The sequence below is a fragment of the Tigriopus californicus genome, chromosome 8, assembly GCF_007210705.1.
Source record: "Tigriopus californicus strain San Diego chromosome 8, Tcal_SD_v2.1, whole genome shotgun sequence".
NCBI classification, from domain to species: Eukaryota; Metazoa; Arthropoda; class Copepoda; order Harpacticoida; family Harpacticidae; genus Tigriopus; species Tigriopus californicus.
In genome coordinates, this window is record NC_081447.1 from 3,987,331 (window position 1) to 4,001,223 (window position 13,893).

Here is a 13,893-nt window from a genome sequence, read left to right on the forward strand (position 1 = left end):
GCTCTCTCAAATTTGTGAGAAAGATCTCTCAAAATTGAGGGGATGGAGCAAAGGGTGTCACAAAGCGTGAATGGTCACTGGCGTGGAATATATGGGTGACATAAATCTCCTGTTGGGTAGCATGGACAAAAGCACGTTCAAAGCCTTGGAAAGACGTTAATTTTTATTATGAAAACTAATAGTTGAATGCTTTAGGCAAATATAGTAATTCCGTGGGCTCGAGAACAGATTCTTTGTGCTTCATATTACAATGAAATGGCGGATCGAATTTCAGAATTTCACGCTCGACACTCTCCTGGTCAATCACTGAAACTGTGCAGAATATGGGGCTGACTGTTGCGCTCATTGTCACCAATAAAAGTGTCATTTGGCATAAAGCAACTCGATACATAAACATCACCAGAACATTCGAGCTTGCAACGTTGAAGGACATCAAGTTCTAGTGGAAAAAACATGATGTATGAGGGTTTTTTGTCACTTCATTATGATGCTCATTTCTCTTGAAGATACATGCGATAGAGTCTCTCTTCTTCTGGATTTCGAAACTTGGGCACAAAGTTCACTTTCGCAATGGCGCTGAAGCCTTCGTTTAAGTCGGGTTCTTGGTAACGTGCCCTGAAAGATAATGCATATGATGGAATCATTGGGTGAATCACTCGTTTGGTTTTCTAGGCCTGATTCTTCTCAGGATAGAGATTGTCTTTTTCGTGACTGTCCTTCTCATCTTCATTATCGCTTTCAGCGGCATCAACTTTTTCCTCAATCTCGACATCGATGTCATAATCCTTCCTCTTGACGCAAAAGCACTTGTACATTACTCCAATGAATATCACAATGGCTAAGAGACTCGCAATGACCACACCAACCAACAGAAACAGAGACATGCCCGCCACTTGAATGACCTCATCCCCGTGGTACTGAGTATTGAGAGTAGATTCGCGAATGGCATCGGCATTCACAACCCCGGGTTTCATGCCCGAATTGGTATTATATTGGAGCTCAGAGACGCCTTTCTCGGATTCTTCAACCTCCGTGTTGAAGGTGGAGGTCTTGAAGTCTGTCACGGGAGATTTGTTCCAATCGATGCCACCAATGAGGCCTTTGTCTTCACGGGCTACAGCTTGGAACTGATATGTGATTTTGGGGGTAACCTTCAGGTCAATAAAATTTACATTGGGGGGCACGAGGTCGGAGGTTGCGTACTGCTGAGGTGAGGAGCGAGGCCAAAACTTGACTAGAAACTGGTCAGCACAATCACGATGCTTGACGATACCATCCCAAGAGACGCGGATAGTATCGATGCTGACCTGCTCTACCTTGGGTGGTCCTGTGAAGCCTGGATTGTATCCAGCTTGCCAACAATATCCAGCTGATTCGAACACCAGGCACGAAATATAAATCAGTAGGCCGAAAAGACCAACAACACCATTCCGCTTCATGGTGGAAGGTGGTTGCACAAAAAACGTTCCCAGAGTGAACTATCAAACCACCAACAAGGGCCACCACCACGACCAATAAGCTGCTACCAACACGGATTGGTAAGGAGTCTCATTTAAAGCATGTGTGTCTCGCTCAAGTTCGGGAAGGAGTCACAGGTTTGTGGCGTTTGCATCAGGTGAATGAGTAGGTGGATGTTGGGAATAAGAGCTCCGACCGACTACGAGACCTCGAACTGAACTTCCAAAGAAGCAAACGAATTCTCCGCTGATAAAAACTTTCAGTCAATGTTGACTAATTATTCCCCACGATTCGGGACTTATCTCCAACGACTTTGGCGTCTTGTCAACTAAAATGATGCTTGGCTCACAATGTTGGATTTCCTTCATTCAACACCATAAACGTGAATTCGTTGTCACTTATTACGTCACTAGCACTCTCGGGTCTCTGGATGGATGGACGCAGCAAGAATGAACATTTGTACATACACCAGGCTAGTAATTTCGGTCCCAAATTGGCGCGAGTATGACGCCCTGAAGAGATCCTAGCTTTGGAAAAGTTGAAAAACGACTGGATAAGCTCTGGGTGAGGGGGAAGGAAAAGCGAGCCCGGAGCAACCACGTCTCTATTCGGCCATCCAGGATGAACGAACAAGGGAACAACACCTCATACTATGAACTACGTATGTACTGCACTGCACTCCACTCCACTCCAGTCCCGATCAGGGTCTTCATACATGGTGAACATTGATATAAACCAACTACACACACACTCTCTCTCCCTCTCACACACACACATAAGTACCCTGGGAATCGACCCAATGCACACACGCACACACTCCGTGTGGGTCAACTGAGGCAGAGAACACGGAAATCGTGGAAACTTCGAGATGATTGGTTGTATTTTAAACGCCAGTTGAAACTAACCAAAAAAAAGAAATTGCCGCTTTATTATCAGGCATCAAGTAAATTACTTACGCATTGCTCTTTATTTCCATTAGTATAATGGCTAATAAACTACGGAAATGACGATATGCAAATTTTGTTTTAAAAAATCCAGGGGAACGTTTTTCCTTTAGTTTTCTGGCTGTTTTCGAAATGGAAATATGCTTTTGAAAAGGAAACCAACTTATTCCATGACTTGGCGATAAAGCAATGTGAATTACTTATATTCTAGCTTAAGTGTGAAAAAACAATCATTCATTTGCTCTTTGAAGCAACTAGTTAAAATATAGTAACACAACGATTCTGAAAAAGTTTCGTGGTTAAATAAACCTAGCTTAAACATAGAAAAAGTTTCTGAAAGACGTCAAGGTTTCATCGCACCGCTTAGTAAAAGGTATCTTTTTGCAATTCTAGTAAGTAATGACCCAGGATTCAGCTTGTCCATTGACAAGGGTTGAAAAAGATTTAGAAGGGACCATAATTTAATTCAAAGAATCCCAAACCTTAGTTCAGGGCACCTGCTCCAAAGCAAATCACTCGTTAACTAGTCAACTATTGCACCAAGAGAACTCGGTTTCGTTTGTATCGTTGAAGATGTCTCCATTAGCAGGCAACTTGATTCATATCTGTCAAATTTCTCCGATTCAATGGAAGAATAATTGCTATCTGATATCCATTTGAAACCCTCTCCGCCTCCTTATCTGCACTACATCCATTTCAAGCTTTGTACTGACAGGAATCAGCACAGAATATGGGGGGAAGAGCGTCTCCTCGGCAAAGTTCCTTGGGAGCAATGTTTCGGTTGTTTTGCATATATTTTATAAAATTCAATGAGGTTGTCCCAATAATGGGTGAAAGTATTATGTTACATCTTACAAAAATTAGAAACTTATGTCTTTTTACAACCAACGCATACATTAATTCCTAATTTGAGGAATAATTACTTTGGCTAGAAACATAGCTAAACAAGAATGAAAAGGAACAATCGTTCAGGAAAACTTCAAAAGCTATGTCATGTAATTAACATCATTTACAATTCCGCCTCAGCCAAACAAAAGCAGTCGTAAAATATGCCAGACAAAGTGAGCAAGATGGTTGTTGACCAAATTTTTCCAGCTTCATTTCTATCTTTTCTTATCATTTCAGACCACACACTACAAACAATAAATGCGCTAGAGTATGAGATTGATTAGAAAAGACAAGTTAACAATACATGCATTGCACTAAAATTCAACTTCTGCAAAAAACATTTATACTTGAATAGCGTTTTTGCTTGTCGACTTGAAATCAAAATCCAAGGCAAGGTTCTCAATTGGATAAGAAGCTTCATTCAGGATAGGAAGCAAGTTGTTAAGGTTGAAGGGTCGCTTGGTCACATACATGATGTCAAGTCAGTTGTTCCCCAGGGCTCCATCTTAGGGCCTCTCCTATTTATGATATTCACTGCACTGCTTCAAAAGCTTAGTATTGCTGCCAGTCTCTCTTCTTATGCTGACGATACAAAGTTGGTCTCTGGTAGGAATGGCCAAGATTCCACTAGCCTTGCAAAGGACTCGAGTTTACTCATGATGGGTAACTGAGAGCAATATGGCCCTGAACGGAATGAAATTCTGCTCAATGACCAGATGAAGATTTTTAAGCTCTAGCAAGGTTTTGGCCATTTTCGTGTTTGTACCTGAGGCGTAGTGAGGTGTTCGATATTTGCTCGTTAGATTTAGATTTTATTTGTTGTCTTGCGCCGCGTTTAACGTCGGTGAGTGATTCTTTTAGTCATTATATTTACTATTTACTGTTCTTTTATTTTATGGCTTCTTTTTACTTCTGAAATAGAAACCGTTCAGTAACCAAAGACGAGTCTGAGACCGATAAAAAGGAGCACCTTGGGCTCCTCTCTCTGTGGCCTTGTTTTCTCGCATCCTAGGAAGATTTGGCTAGCCGGGATGACGGCAATGATTATGGACTCAAAAGCCAATTTTCAACAATGAGGGAAATTACACCCTCCTCCTTATTCTTTTATTTGCGCTTAGTCTTCCGCGTGAGTGACTGAGGAAGAGGAAGGAAATCTGCTCAACCCCAACCGCCACGATTCTTGCGGTTTGTTAAGCAAATCACGTCATCAGATTACAAGATCAGTGATCACAAAAAGACTCAAGTTCCCGTTCAGAGTAGATGCGCAAAAGGATTTACATCCTCCATAAGTTGAAAACAATTCACTGAGTGCCGTGTGGGATGTTATGGCTCCAAGATGTTTTGATTTGCTCTTGAAATCACAAGGTCAATGAAGTAAGCGACATTCTGGAGCACATGGGGTTGGATCAAATGGAGCTGATAAAAAGGACCACTCCCATATCGTTTTTTATTCCCTTCTTTTATGAGCCTGAGTTGGGTTTAAGTTCGCACTTTGAGCGAGGTGTGATAAAATAAGCGAAATGATCAGAGTTGTTAAAGGATCTCAGATTCTTTTGAGTTTTTTTGCGTCATATAGGTGTGATAAAAGAGAGTAAAGGTTTGAGGTAACTTGAGTTAGATAAATACGTTTTAAGCCAGTTAATAAAATGTATGTCCAATCTTATTCAAGTATATTGCTATCATTTTTGTTAATTAGCACTGACAATGCTTCGCAACTGGGTTTACACGTAAGTAATAATGCCTAACTCAATCGTATCTTTTTTCAAAAGCTGAAATTAGCACGATAAGAACCATTGTCAAGCTCAAATTTGAAGGTGGGAAAACTGTGACTTATCATATCCAATTACTTTTAATCTTGTAAGATCCAAATTCTCCCTCAACTGACGTCTTAATGAGACAGAAAATTTTCAGTAGCATTTAAAGCCCTTCAAATATGCAACAGGTGATGAGGTGCAAAAAGCTCCCAAAACATGCCCAAAGAAATGACATGCAATTACTTTGCATTGTATTGTACGTTACAAAAGTAACAAAGTCAAAAATGAAGGGAACAATCATGATTCTCCCAACATTCCTGACGAGACCTTCCCCTCCCCTCTAGCTTTTGAGCACTTTATGCATGCTGTAATTTCAATTCAAAGCCAAATATGGAGAACAAGTCAAATTACATGGGCAAGGGAGCATCCGCAAAGATCATCGTCAATGACACTCGGCAGCATCGCTTTGGATGAGGCTCCAAAACAAGTCCTGAAAGAGAACAAAAACCTGGGATTCCAATGAAAACCAGGATGACTCAAGTCTCCCTGAGAACTGCATTGCCCGTTTTTCCTCTTTTAGCCTAATGTGACCATCATTTAATAACCAACCTATTCAGCTTATGAAAATGGAACCCAATATTCCGTTAGAAAAGCGGCTTTGGGAGCATATCATTCACGAGCTCATGATTATTGGAAGGCGAAAATTTTCATTTTCGCCTGAACAGCTCCCCCAATCACTGAGTGGTTTTCTGTTTGCGCAAGATCGGGGTTGCCGAGGACCACCCCTTACGAAAATGATCAAGGAATCTGCCGAATATCTCGTCATCCTCATTGACAAGCACATTGGAGGCAATGGGATCGTTTGTTTCACATTTGAATACCCCTCAACTGTCATAGAGGAAGTGCATCAATCAATCATGTTCGCACCATGACGTATCGATCTCTCCTCCTTGGGTTCTCCTTGGTATATCTTATTCATGAAATCACATCCCCCGACTTCTTCCATTTCAAACATCCAAGGGGAAGAGACCAGCCAAATAGCTTTACCAGATTCGCTTCGTTTACTCACTTGAAAGCGTGGAAAAGCGGCTCTTTAATCATGGCATGATCCGAACCAATCAATTCCCGAAACAGATTGTTGTGCCTGGCCTGTTGAGCTGAAGCCTTCATCAAGAAGCATCGGACAGGGACGCCTCGTTTTTGGGCCACTTCCACGAATTTCTGACGTGTATCCCGTTCACCGTGCGTGTTGTCCACCACAACGCTTTGACCCGCGTCAAGGGCTTGAGCGAGGATTTTGAGGGTTTTGTCGCGTCCACCTGACCGATCGTTACTGGCCACCACGTAACCGGCAGGTTCGTAAATGGTCTCGGCCAGAAAACTCTTGCCTGACCCTTGAACGCCAACCAGAAGAATGACCTGTGAGGAAGAGCATTGGGCTCGTTATTATCATCAACCGGAATCACAGACTGTTCTCAACTTAATTAGGATCTGGTCGAATGTCTCGCACACTCGCATTTGGAGAGCTAAATTGAACCACTCCAAGGGTTGCTTGAGGGCGATCTCGTAAATCGACTTGTGATTGGAAAGTGTCAGAATTGAATCGTAACCCATTCAACCCACCCTCTTTGTTCCACGTCCAATCACGACTTGATGAAGGGTTGGTATGTGTCAGATCTTGAAAAACTTACCTCTTGAGTTTCTGAGGTCAATTCCGTGGATTTGGGCTCTAACAAAGGAGCTTTGGGATCCACAGATTTGGGGTCGAATTCGGGGAGGTTATACTTTTTCGTGGGTTTCTGACCCAAGAAGAATTCCTCGGGTGTGTGGAAAGCCACTTCCAAATTGAGGGCAAATAACCGATCCGAACATGAGAAATCTTTCTTCTTGCCCGACATCCAACTAGCGAGTCTTCCTGCAGCATCTCCGCAATAGAAAGAGCTTTCTTGGTTAATACTGATGTTGTCGTTCATCCGAGCCTTTAATAGATTCCACACTCCAATCCGGGGCTTCCGAAACATCCCACCATCCCCCGAGCAACAAAAAAGTTGCAATGGAACATTGAGTTTTTGGGCAATCCGCTGGACTTTGACCTTGAAGTCATCCAATTTGACTCTGCCAATGGCAATCCCACGTTGGTTCGTGATAATCACAATCTTATACCCATCCAAATGGAGTGATTTTAATTTTCCAGGAACTTCGGGATAGAGGATCCGCCAATCATTAACATCTTTGGCGAAAACTCGACCACTTTGAGTGGTGATTATTGTTCCATCCATGTCAAATGCCGCAATCTAGAAAGAGAACACTCGATCAATAATGTTGTCATAAACTAATGGGATGACCGACTACCTTTGTTTACCTTTGATTTGCCGGCACATGACTCTGAAGTCATTACGTAGATGTCTCCATTTTGCACCTTCTCCCAACGAAACCCGTGCGAACCCTCAAGGGCAGTGATATCATAGTCGACGTCAAACAGACTTGACTGAGTTTTAGACACTTTCAGGGGTGTTTTGACCTCAGTCGTCATTTTGCGCTTAATCGGGTCTCTCAGAGGACTTGACTTGTCTTTGGGTGGTTTGGGATCGAATATGATTTTATACTTGAATTCTCCCGGGAGCAATTCCACCGTCTCTTCGTGTTCAAGTTCGCCAATGTCACCTTTGACAAACTCCTTGCCATTCACCACGGCCGGATTTGGACCAATTTGTTTGAGTTGGACGATGAACTTGGAATAGTTTGCCCACAGCTGAACTTGTTCCCGGGAACAACGCTTCTCCTTAATCTTTGTTTGGGGTCCCCTTCCCAGCATCAGACTCTCATTATTGGGCAACAAGATATCTGGATGACGTTTTGAACAACAGCGTACGAAGCATTTATTGGCCATCCTAATCAAAATGTGGGTATTCATTGATTATTTCTTTACTCATAGAACAATTCATCTAAGATAAGGGATATTAGAAACTCAAGTGAACGATAAGAAAGAGAGACGCATTCATGTTGTAATATCATCGAAATAACATGTCTTTACTAAATCAGAATGCCGTCATGGCCTAAAAGCATATGAAGTTAAGCCTCCAATTGTAGCGACCGTCGAGGCTTAATGTGCATTTTGAGAGCACCTTCAAGCCCTCGAGAATCCAGGCTAGTTTGAACAATGAAGTCCACTTTTCTCTTCTTTCTCGGGCTCCTTTATTGTTTAACTTGCTTCCCTCTAATATTGGTGGGGAATATGTAGGCCTTATTGATCCGGTAACATCTTTCAAGTCAGACTTGGACCAATTTTTAGATTGCATTCCAGATCAACTCAACATTCAAGGACTAGCTTGGTCTGTGTTTTCAAATATCATACAAGGATTAAAAAAGGAGAAAAACCGACGAACTATAATCGTTCATTTCAATAGTACTGGGGATTACATTCCCTGTAGCGGCTAAAAAAGCCCGTAGAAAACCAAACCAAAAAGGTGGTGAAATAAAGGTTGCTAATGAACACGAGGCGAGAAAATTGAACTCAAACAAAGTAAACGGATCATGAAAGATGATTAGGCAGTGGGTGCACCAGAATCAAAATTCCACAATTTTCGATATACAGGTCATGGAGAAATTTTGCAAAATAAAGTACCAACAGAACGTCAAAAAACAAATACCTTTCCCCATTTCCGACAAGACGGCTCGATTATCAAATATTTTATACTTCATTGAATTCATTCATTGACAAACTCGAAACAATCAGGATCAGATCAATGACCAATAAACTTTTCGTCTCCTTTAATAAGGAGTTCAAACACATTTCTTGAAGGATATAATACGGTATATTTCATTTTGAAAACGTTTATAATACTTGAACACAGGGATATTTCATTAACACATGGTTTCTTGGCGTAATCCAAGACAATGGGCAAGTAATCTGTTTCTCGTGACTATGTACACATTTGCCGGCTGACCTTCATCATAAGTCGCCCCAGAAATCGTTATCAACAAGAATCGCTCGGTTCTGATGGCTCACACTGGAGAAGATTAGTTTATGGTTGGAAGGTACAATGGCATCGGCATTGGCTAATCCACCCGTGTCGATGACTCGATGAGGTTCGATATCCGAGCCATTTTCAGTGCCGCGCAATAGCTTTTCAATGTTCCAGATTAAAATCTTGGAGCAATTCGTGTTCCGCCCTTTGACAGCCATGAGGATGTGACCAAAGGGCGGGTCGCACCAGATCGAGAGACACGCATGGCTGAGGTCGCCAAAGTACTCGGAAAGATTGATGTTCAGCTCCCGAATCTTGAATCCGTGGGCCAAATCGAAAAGGAGTAGCTTGGAGCTGACAATCTTGAAAGTGATCCAATCTTGCTCCCGGATCTCATCGGCCCGGCTGAGCATGACAATCCCCAAAGGTTCGGTGTAAGCCAGGCCTTTGACGATGTCATGATCAGCGGGCTCTTCAAAGACCAGTTGATGCATGACCTGCCCGGAATGGGCGCACATCAACTTGAGGATGAAGTTCTTTTCATCGTCATGGTAATCCTTGCAGCAGAGCATGATCTTGTTTTGGCTCTGATTCACGCACAACATCTCATAATCCAGTTCATGGGTCCAATGGTTGTCATAAGTCAATGTGGTAGGATTGATCTCAATAGCTTGAAGTTTGCTCCCATGATGACCCCGCGAATTGACCTCAAACAAGATCACATTGTTGTTCAAGAAATGAAAATCCCGTTGCTGATAGTAATCTGTTGGCAAGTTATTCATCACGATATTGCAGTATCCGGACTCTCGGACCCAAATATGTATCTTGTGCCCGGACAGCTGCTTCCCTACCAAGAACTTGGAGGAAAGAATCAGCTTCCAATGGAAATCCATCTCGGCATCATACAAGCGCCTCTTGAATTTTCCCGATCGCCGATCATACACGTCAATCGTACCCAAATTAGCGCATACAATATCATGTTGATCCGCCACAATACATCTGGGTAAATCCATACGACTTCCATATGGAATGAGAACCCCGCCATTATGATTGGAAGAAGAGAGGTTGGAGAGCACTTCCGCCAAATCAATCCGGGTGGTTTGAGGCTCAGCATAGACCCAATTATGCAAAATCCGCCGATCACCTCCTCTGTGTGAAGAAATGTGCCAGATATGTTGATCTAAAAATCGCTTCCATTGCTTGCACACCCGGGAACAGTTCAAGAGAGACGTTGGATCCAAGCGGAAGAAGATGTTACGCAAAATCTCGGGGTAATAACCTTTTTCGAAGAGCAGACGCATGACACTTTCACCCAAACACCACTTGACGTACGCCATGATGATATTGTTATGCTTTTGCTCTGAAGCTTCACCAAGTATTATCAAGATTTGTGATTGATTTGAGATCCCATGGTAATGTACGGTCTGTGTGGACTGTGTGGATGTGTTTCTTAGGAACGTAAGTGAAACGTCAGATGAAGTACACACTCAGGGCACAAGGTCATGCAGGAAGAATTGAGCAATTTGGACGAGGATAAAATGAGCTATTCTGGATCGGAGTTGACAGAGAAAGAGGCATAGTCGGATATGATCTAGTGTGATAAGTAGGATGGGCCAACGAGAAGGCGTTTGTGTGAAATCAAAACGTTGGAAAGGAATTGAGATTTGGCTTGAAGGTAACGGTGAATAGGAACCCTGAAAGTCGTTTTCGAGTGCCAAAAATTGCCAGAAATTTCTTGCCAGGCATCCAGGTAGGATGGGAGGCTGGGCTTCCTTGCTTGGGTCTTTGGACATAAATATGTGAAATAGGTATGAATAAGTGATGTAAGGTGCTACATAAGATTGAAATACTTGAACGGATTGGGATGATGAATTAGGATTGAACAATTCCATTGACTCCATTCCGTTACATGGTTTGGAACAAAACCGCCTTTCTTTGGACTGCAAAAATATGCATTTGAAATTCCTAGTTGGATTGGTCCAAAAGTAACCTGTGATAAAATGCCACAGATTTAAAATACTGAGTTTTTTATGAATGTGCATGGTTTTTGATAAATAAACCCCTGAATTTAAGGTTGCTCAGGTTTTTTGGTCAAGAAAGTGCGACTTATCCGGCATCTACATATTCCCAACGAATATTTAAGGGTTGCAAATTGTACAATGATAAAGCCAGAGAGAGAAGAGAGGCAGACTTCATTATTTTAACTTGCCTGGATTCACGAGGGCTTAAGGGTGCTCTCAAAACGTACGTTAAGCCTCTGTAATTCTTCATTAAACAGTATCATCATCGATTCCTAATTATCACAATTTCACATCCCCGCTTCAACAATGCAAACATTAGGGAAGCCCTCAGTACTTCCAATTTGTAGAGTATTATCGCATGTTGGGGTTTAAAAGCAATACATACGCTACAACCAAGGTGAGTAAAAACATGGCATTTGAGCGTGAGAGAGCTAACTTTTCACCCTTCAAAGATTGAACGAATCTTTGGAAGAGCAAACAGTCTAGGCTAGTAGGGTTTTACAAAAACCGAGTTTCTCTATCTCTCTTACATATATGCAATATCTTTACTCGCTGTGGCAAAAATCACAAGAATGTTCACCGGATTAAACTCAACCCAGTGGTGGGGTGGGGTTTGAAGGGTACTGACTGGCCCCGGGCAAGCCTAGCTTCTTACCTCGACGTAAAAACGAGCCGCCCTTCGATGCTTGATCCTGTGAAGAAACCGGGGTTCACGCGATGAAGATAATCGATACAATTCGGCAGGTGTGTCCCAAGAGACAAGACTCATAACATTTATGGTGCAATGTTTGGTTCTTGAGCTTGATATGAGTAAGTGTTCAAGCCAAAATATTAGGGTTTACCGGTATTAAAATCCACTAACATGAATTCAGAGCAAGAGATAAAATATGTCGAAGCCACGTAAACGAGAGGTAAATGGCAATTTTGGCGAGTCAGTTTATGAATGTTTGAAAATGTAGCATTTGCATTTTAATTCCATTCTGTTCTTTCTTGGTACTATTGATAAATTATGGGCCCACAATCGGAAACAAAATTGCTCCAACATTAGTCATGATGACTTGATGCAATATGGATCTTTCAGTTTTTGGGAGAATCTCCCCTCTATATTAGGATTTACTTTCTGTGATGAAGAGAAGCCGTTTTCCATTTTTCTCAAAGTAAGCATGTTTGCATTTCCTCGGCAAAAAAATACGGAAGTTTTTTTTGCCAAGGAGGAAGATCTCATACTCTTTTCTTTCAACTAATGCCGACCCAAGTCTATTTCCTTCAGCCATTCATGCCTTCGTTACTTGGTAAACGTTATTCTCCACGGATTAGTTGGCGGTGCTACTTTTTCAAATCTTAACCTGACCTAATCAAACCTAATCTAACCTTACCTAACCTAACCCAACCTAACCTAACACGTTATGAATAACCCTTAAAGTCTATATCTAAACCTTTTAACACTTCGCCACACATTTAAAAATGAGCACGGCCAACTAATCGGTGGAGAATAACGTTTATCTTCGTGACTTTTGTTTTCTCAGGGTATCCCATTAGATTTCATCGCTATCACAATTCTGATCGACAAGGCCCCAAGTTGTCCGTTTATAACGTATTTTGTGATTGATCACTAATCGAGTGAAGTTCCAGACTTTTCATAACAGCATTGATATTTTGTGGCAATGATGTTGCGATGTATGCATCTTTTTTAATAAGCGTCGATTGATTTTAGAAAAACTTTTTTGGATTAGGCTAAGCTCATCGGCCTAAATATAAATGTCCGGCACCCTGATTCGTTGAAATTCATTTTCAGAGCTGCCAGATCGAGTCAATGCCAGTCAAGTTTATGCCGGTTTGGTAAGTGACAGTGCTGCAATAAAATAAAAATTGACGAGAAGATGGGTTACCAACATACACTTTCAATTACATTTGATATTGCCCCGGCGAGGGAAACCTTTAGTTGGCCTCAAATTTAACCCCAATTCCTTTTACATCTAACCAGGCCAGCAGGTTTTTCCCCTTACACCTTGCAATCTATTGGAGCCTCTACTTTCCAAGACTCTTTGATACGCTAATAGCTTACATTTGATGGGTTTAATTGGCTCTTCTGTTATCATGTTTGGCCTTGATATCAAGGTTTATATTGGCTGCTTGGCCACCGAGGTCAGTGCTTCCAGATAATTAGCGGAAAAAAAGCGCTAAAACTGAGGGAACGTTTATGATATGAAATCACTAACCTAGGTACAAGAAACTTTCATATGAGGATATAGCAATAACCCTTGACTTGTTTTTCAACACCTTCATTCTGGTGAAAACGAGGTAGTTGCTCGCCCTGAACAATAATGGTAGTAGATTGAGTGTCTAGCTCACATACAGTTCCAAATGTGAGGGCAAGGGTAACGGCACAGATTGGAGTTACAACAGCAACTATTAATGCTTCAACACATTCATCTCTACTACCAACCTCCTGCCAATTGGTAGAGAGTAATACGTTGCTCAAATTTCCATTCTAGTAACCGCCCAAAAGTAGAGTGACATCATCATCTTTTTCTCACTGCCATGTGAAACTATTTCGTACCCATGAGCCTAACTTGGGTGTTCGCCCATTTCAGGTCACTCATCAACTTTGACAAACTAAAGGAACTTTCAAGTCGCTACCTCGCCCCTCCATGATGCCACTAATTTTGTGGCTGAGGTAACAAACAACCCACCCTGGCGGGGTAAACGTTATTCTCCACCGACTAGTTGGCGGTGCTACTTTTCTAAATCTTAACCTGACCTAATCAAGCCTAATCTAACCTTACCTAACCTAACCCAACCTAACCTAACACGATATTAATAACCCTTAAAGTCTCTATCTAAACCTTTTAACATTTTG

The 13,893-nt window shown here is 41.9% G+C and overlaps 1 protein-coding gene across 2 annotated transcripts; it reads right to left on the reverse strand.

Moving 5' to 3' along the window:
• Window positions 1-142: 142 nt before the first annotated feature.
• Window positions 143-11,847, reverse strand: LOC131885237 (uncharacterized protein F21D5.5-like). 2 transcript variants are annotated; one of them, XM_059233197.1, is made up of 6 exons: window positions 11,689-11,847; window positions 7,407-7,935; window positions 6,736-7,338; window positions 6,114-6,463; window positions 5,456-5,534; window positions 143-615 (listed from the first exon to the last, which is right to left on the reverse strand). In XM_059233197.1, the coding sequence occupies exons 2-6, from the start codon at window positions 7,932-7,934 to the stop codon at window positions 475-477; spliced, it is 1,701 nt and encodes a 566-aa protein (XP_059089180.1). In that variant the 5' UTR covers window position 7,935; window positions 11,689-11,847; the 3' UTR covers window positions 143-474. The 2 variants fall into 2 exon arrangements, with proteins under 2 accessions (XP_059089180.1, XP_059089181.1); XM_059233198.1 differs by lacking the exon at window positions 5,456-5,534.
• Between the last annotated feature and the right edge of the window lie 2,046 nt (window positions 11,848-13,893).

What these genes read in the sequence shown, in the direction of transcription:
- LOC131885237 (XM_059233197.1), bottom strand. Translation starts at nt 7,934, where the DNA reads ATGGCCAATAAATGCTTCGTACGCTGTTGTTCAAAACGTCATCCAGAT. An exon ending in TGACCTCAGAAACTCAAGAG is followed by an intron (nt 6,464 to 6,735) that starts GTAAGTTTTTCA and finishes TCTTCCTCACAG; the next exon opens with GTCATTCTTCTGGTTGGCGT. An exon ending in CCGCTTTTCCACGCTTTCAA is followed by an intron (nt 5,535 to 6,113) that starts GTGAGTAAACGA and finishes GTTCTCTTTCAG; the next exon opens with GACTTGTTTTGGAGCCTCAT.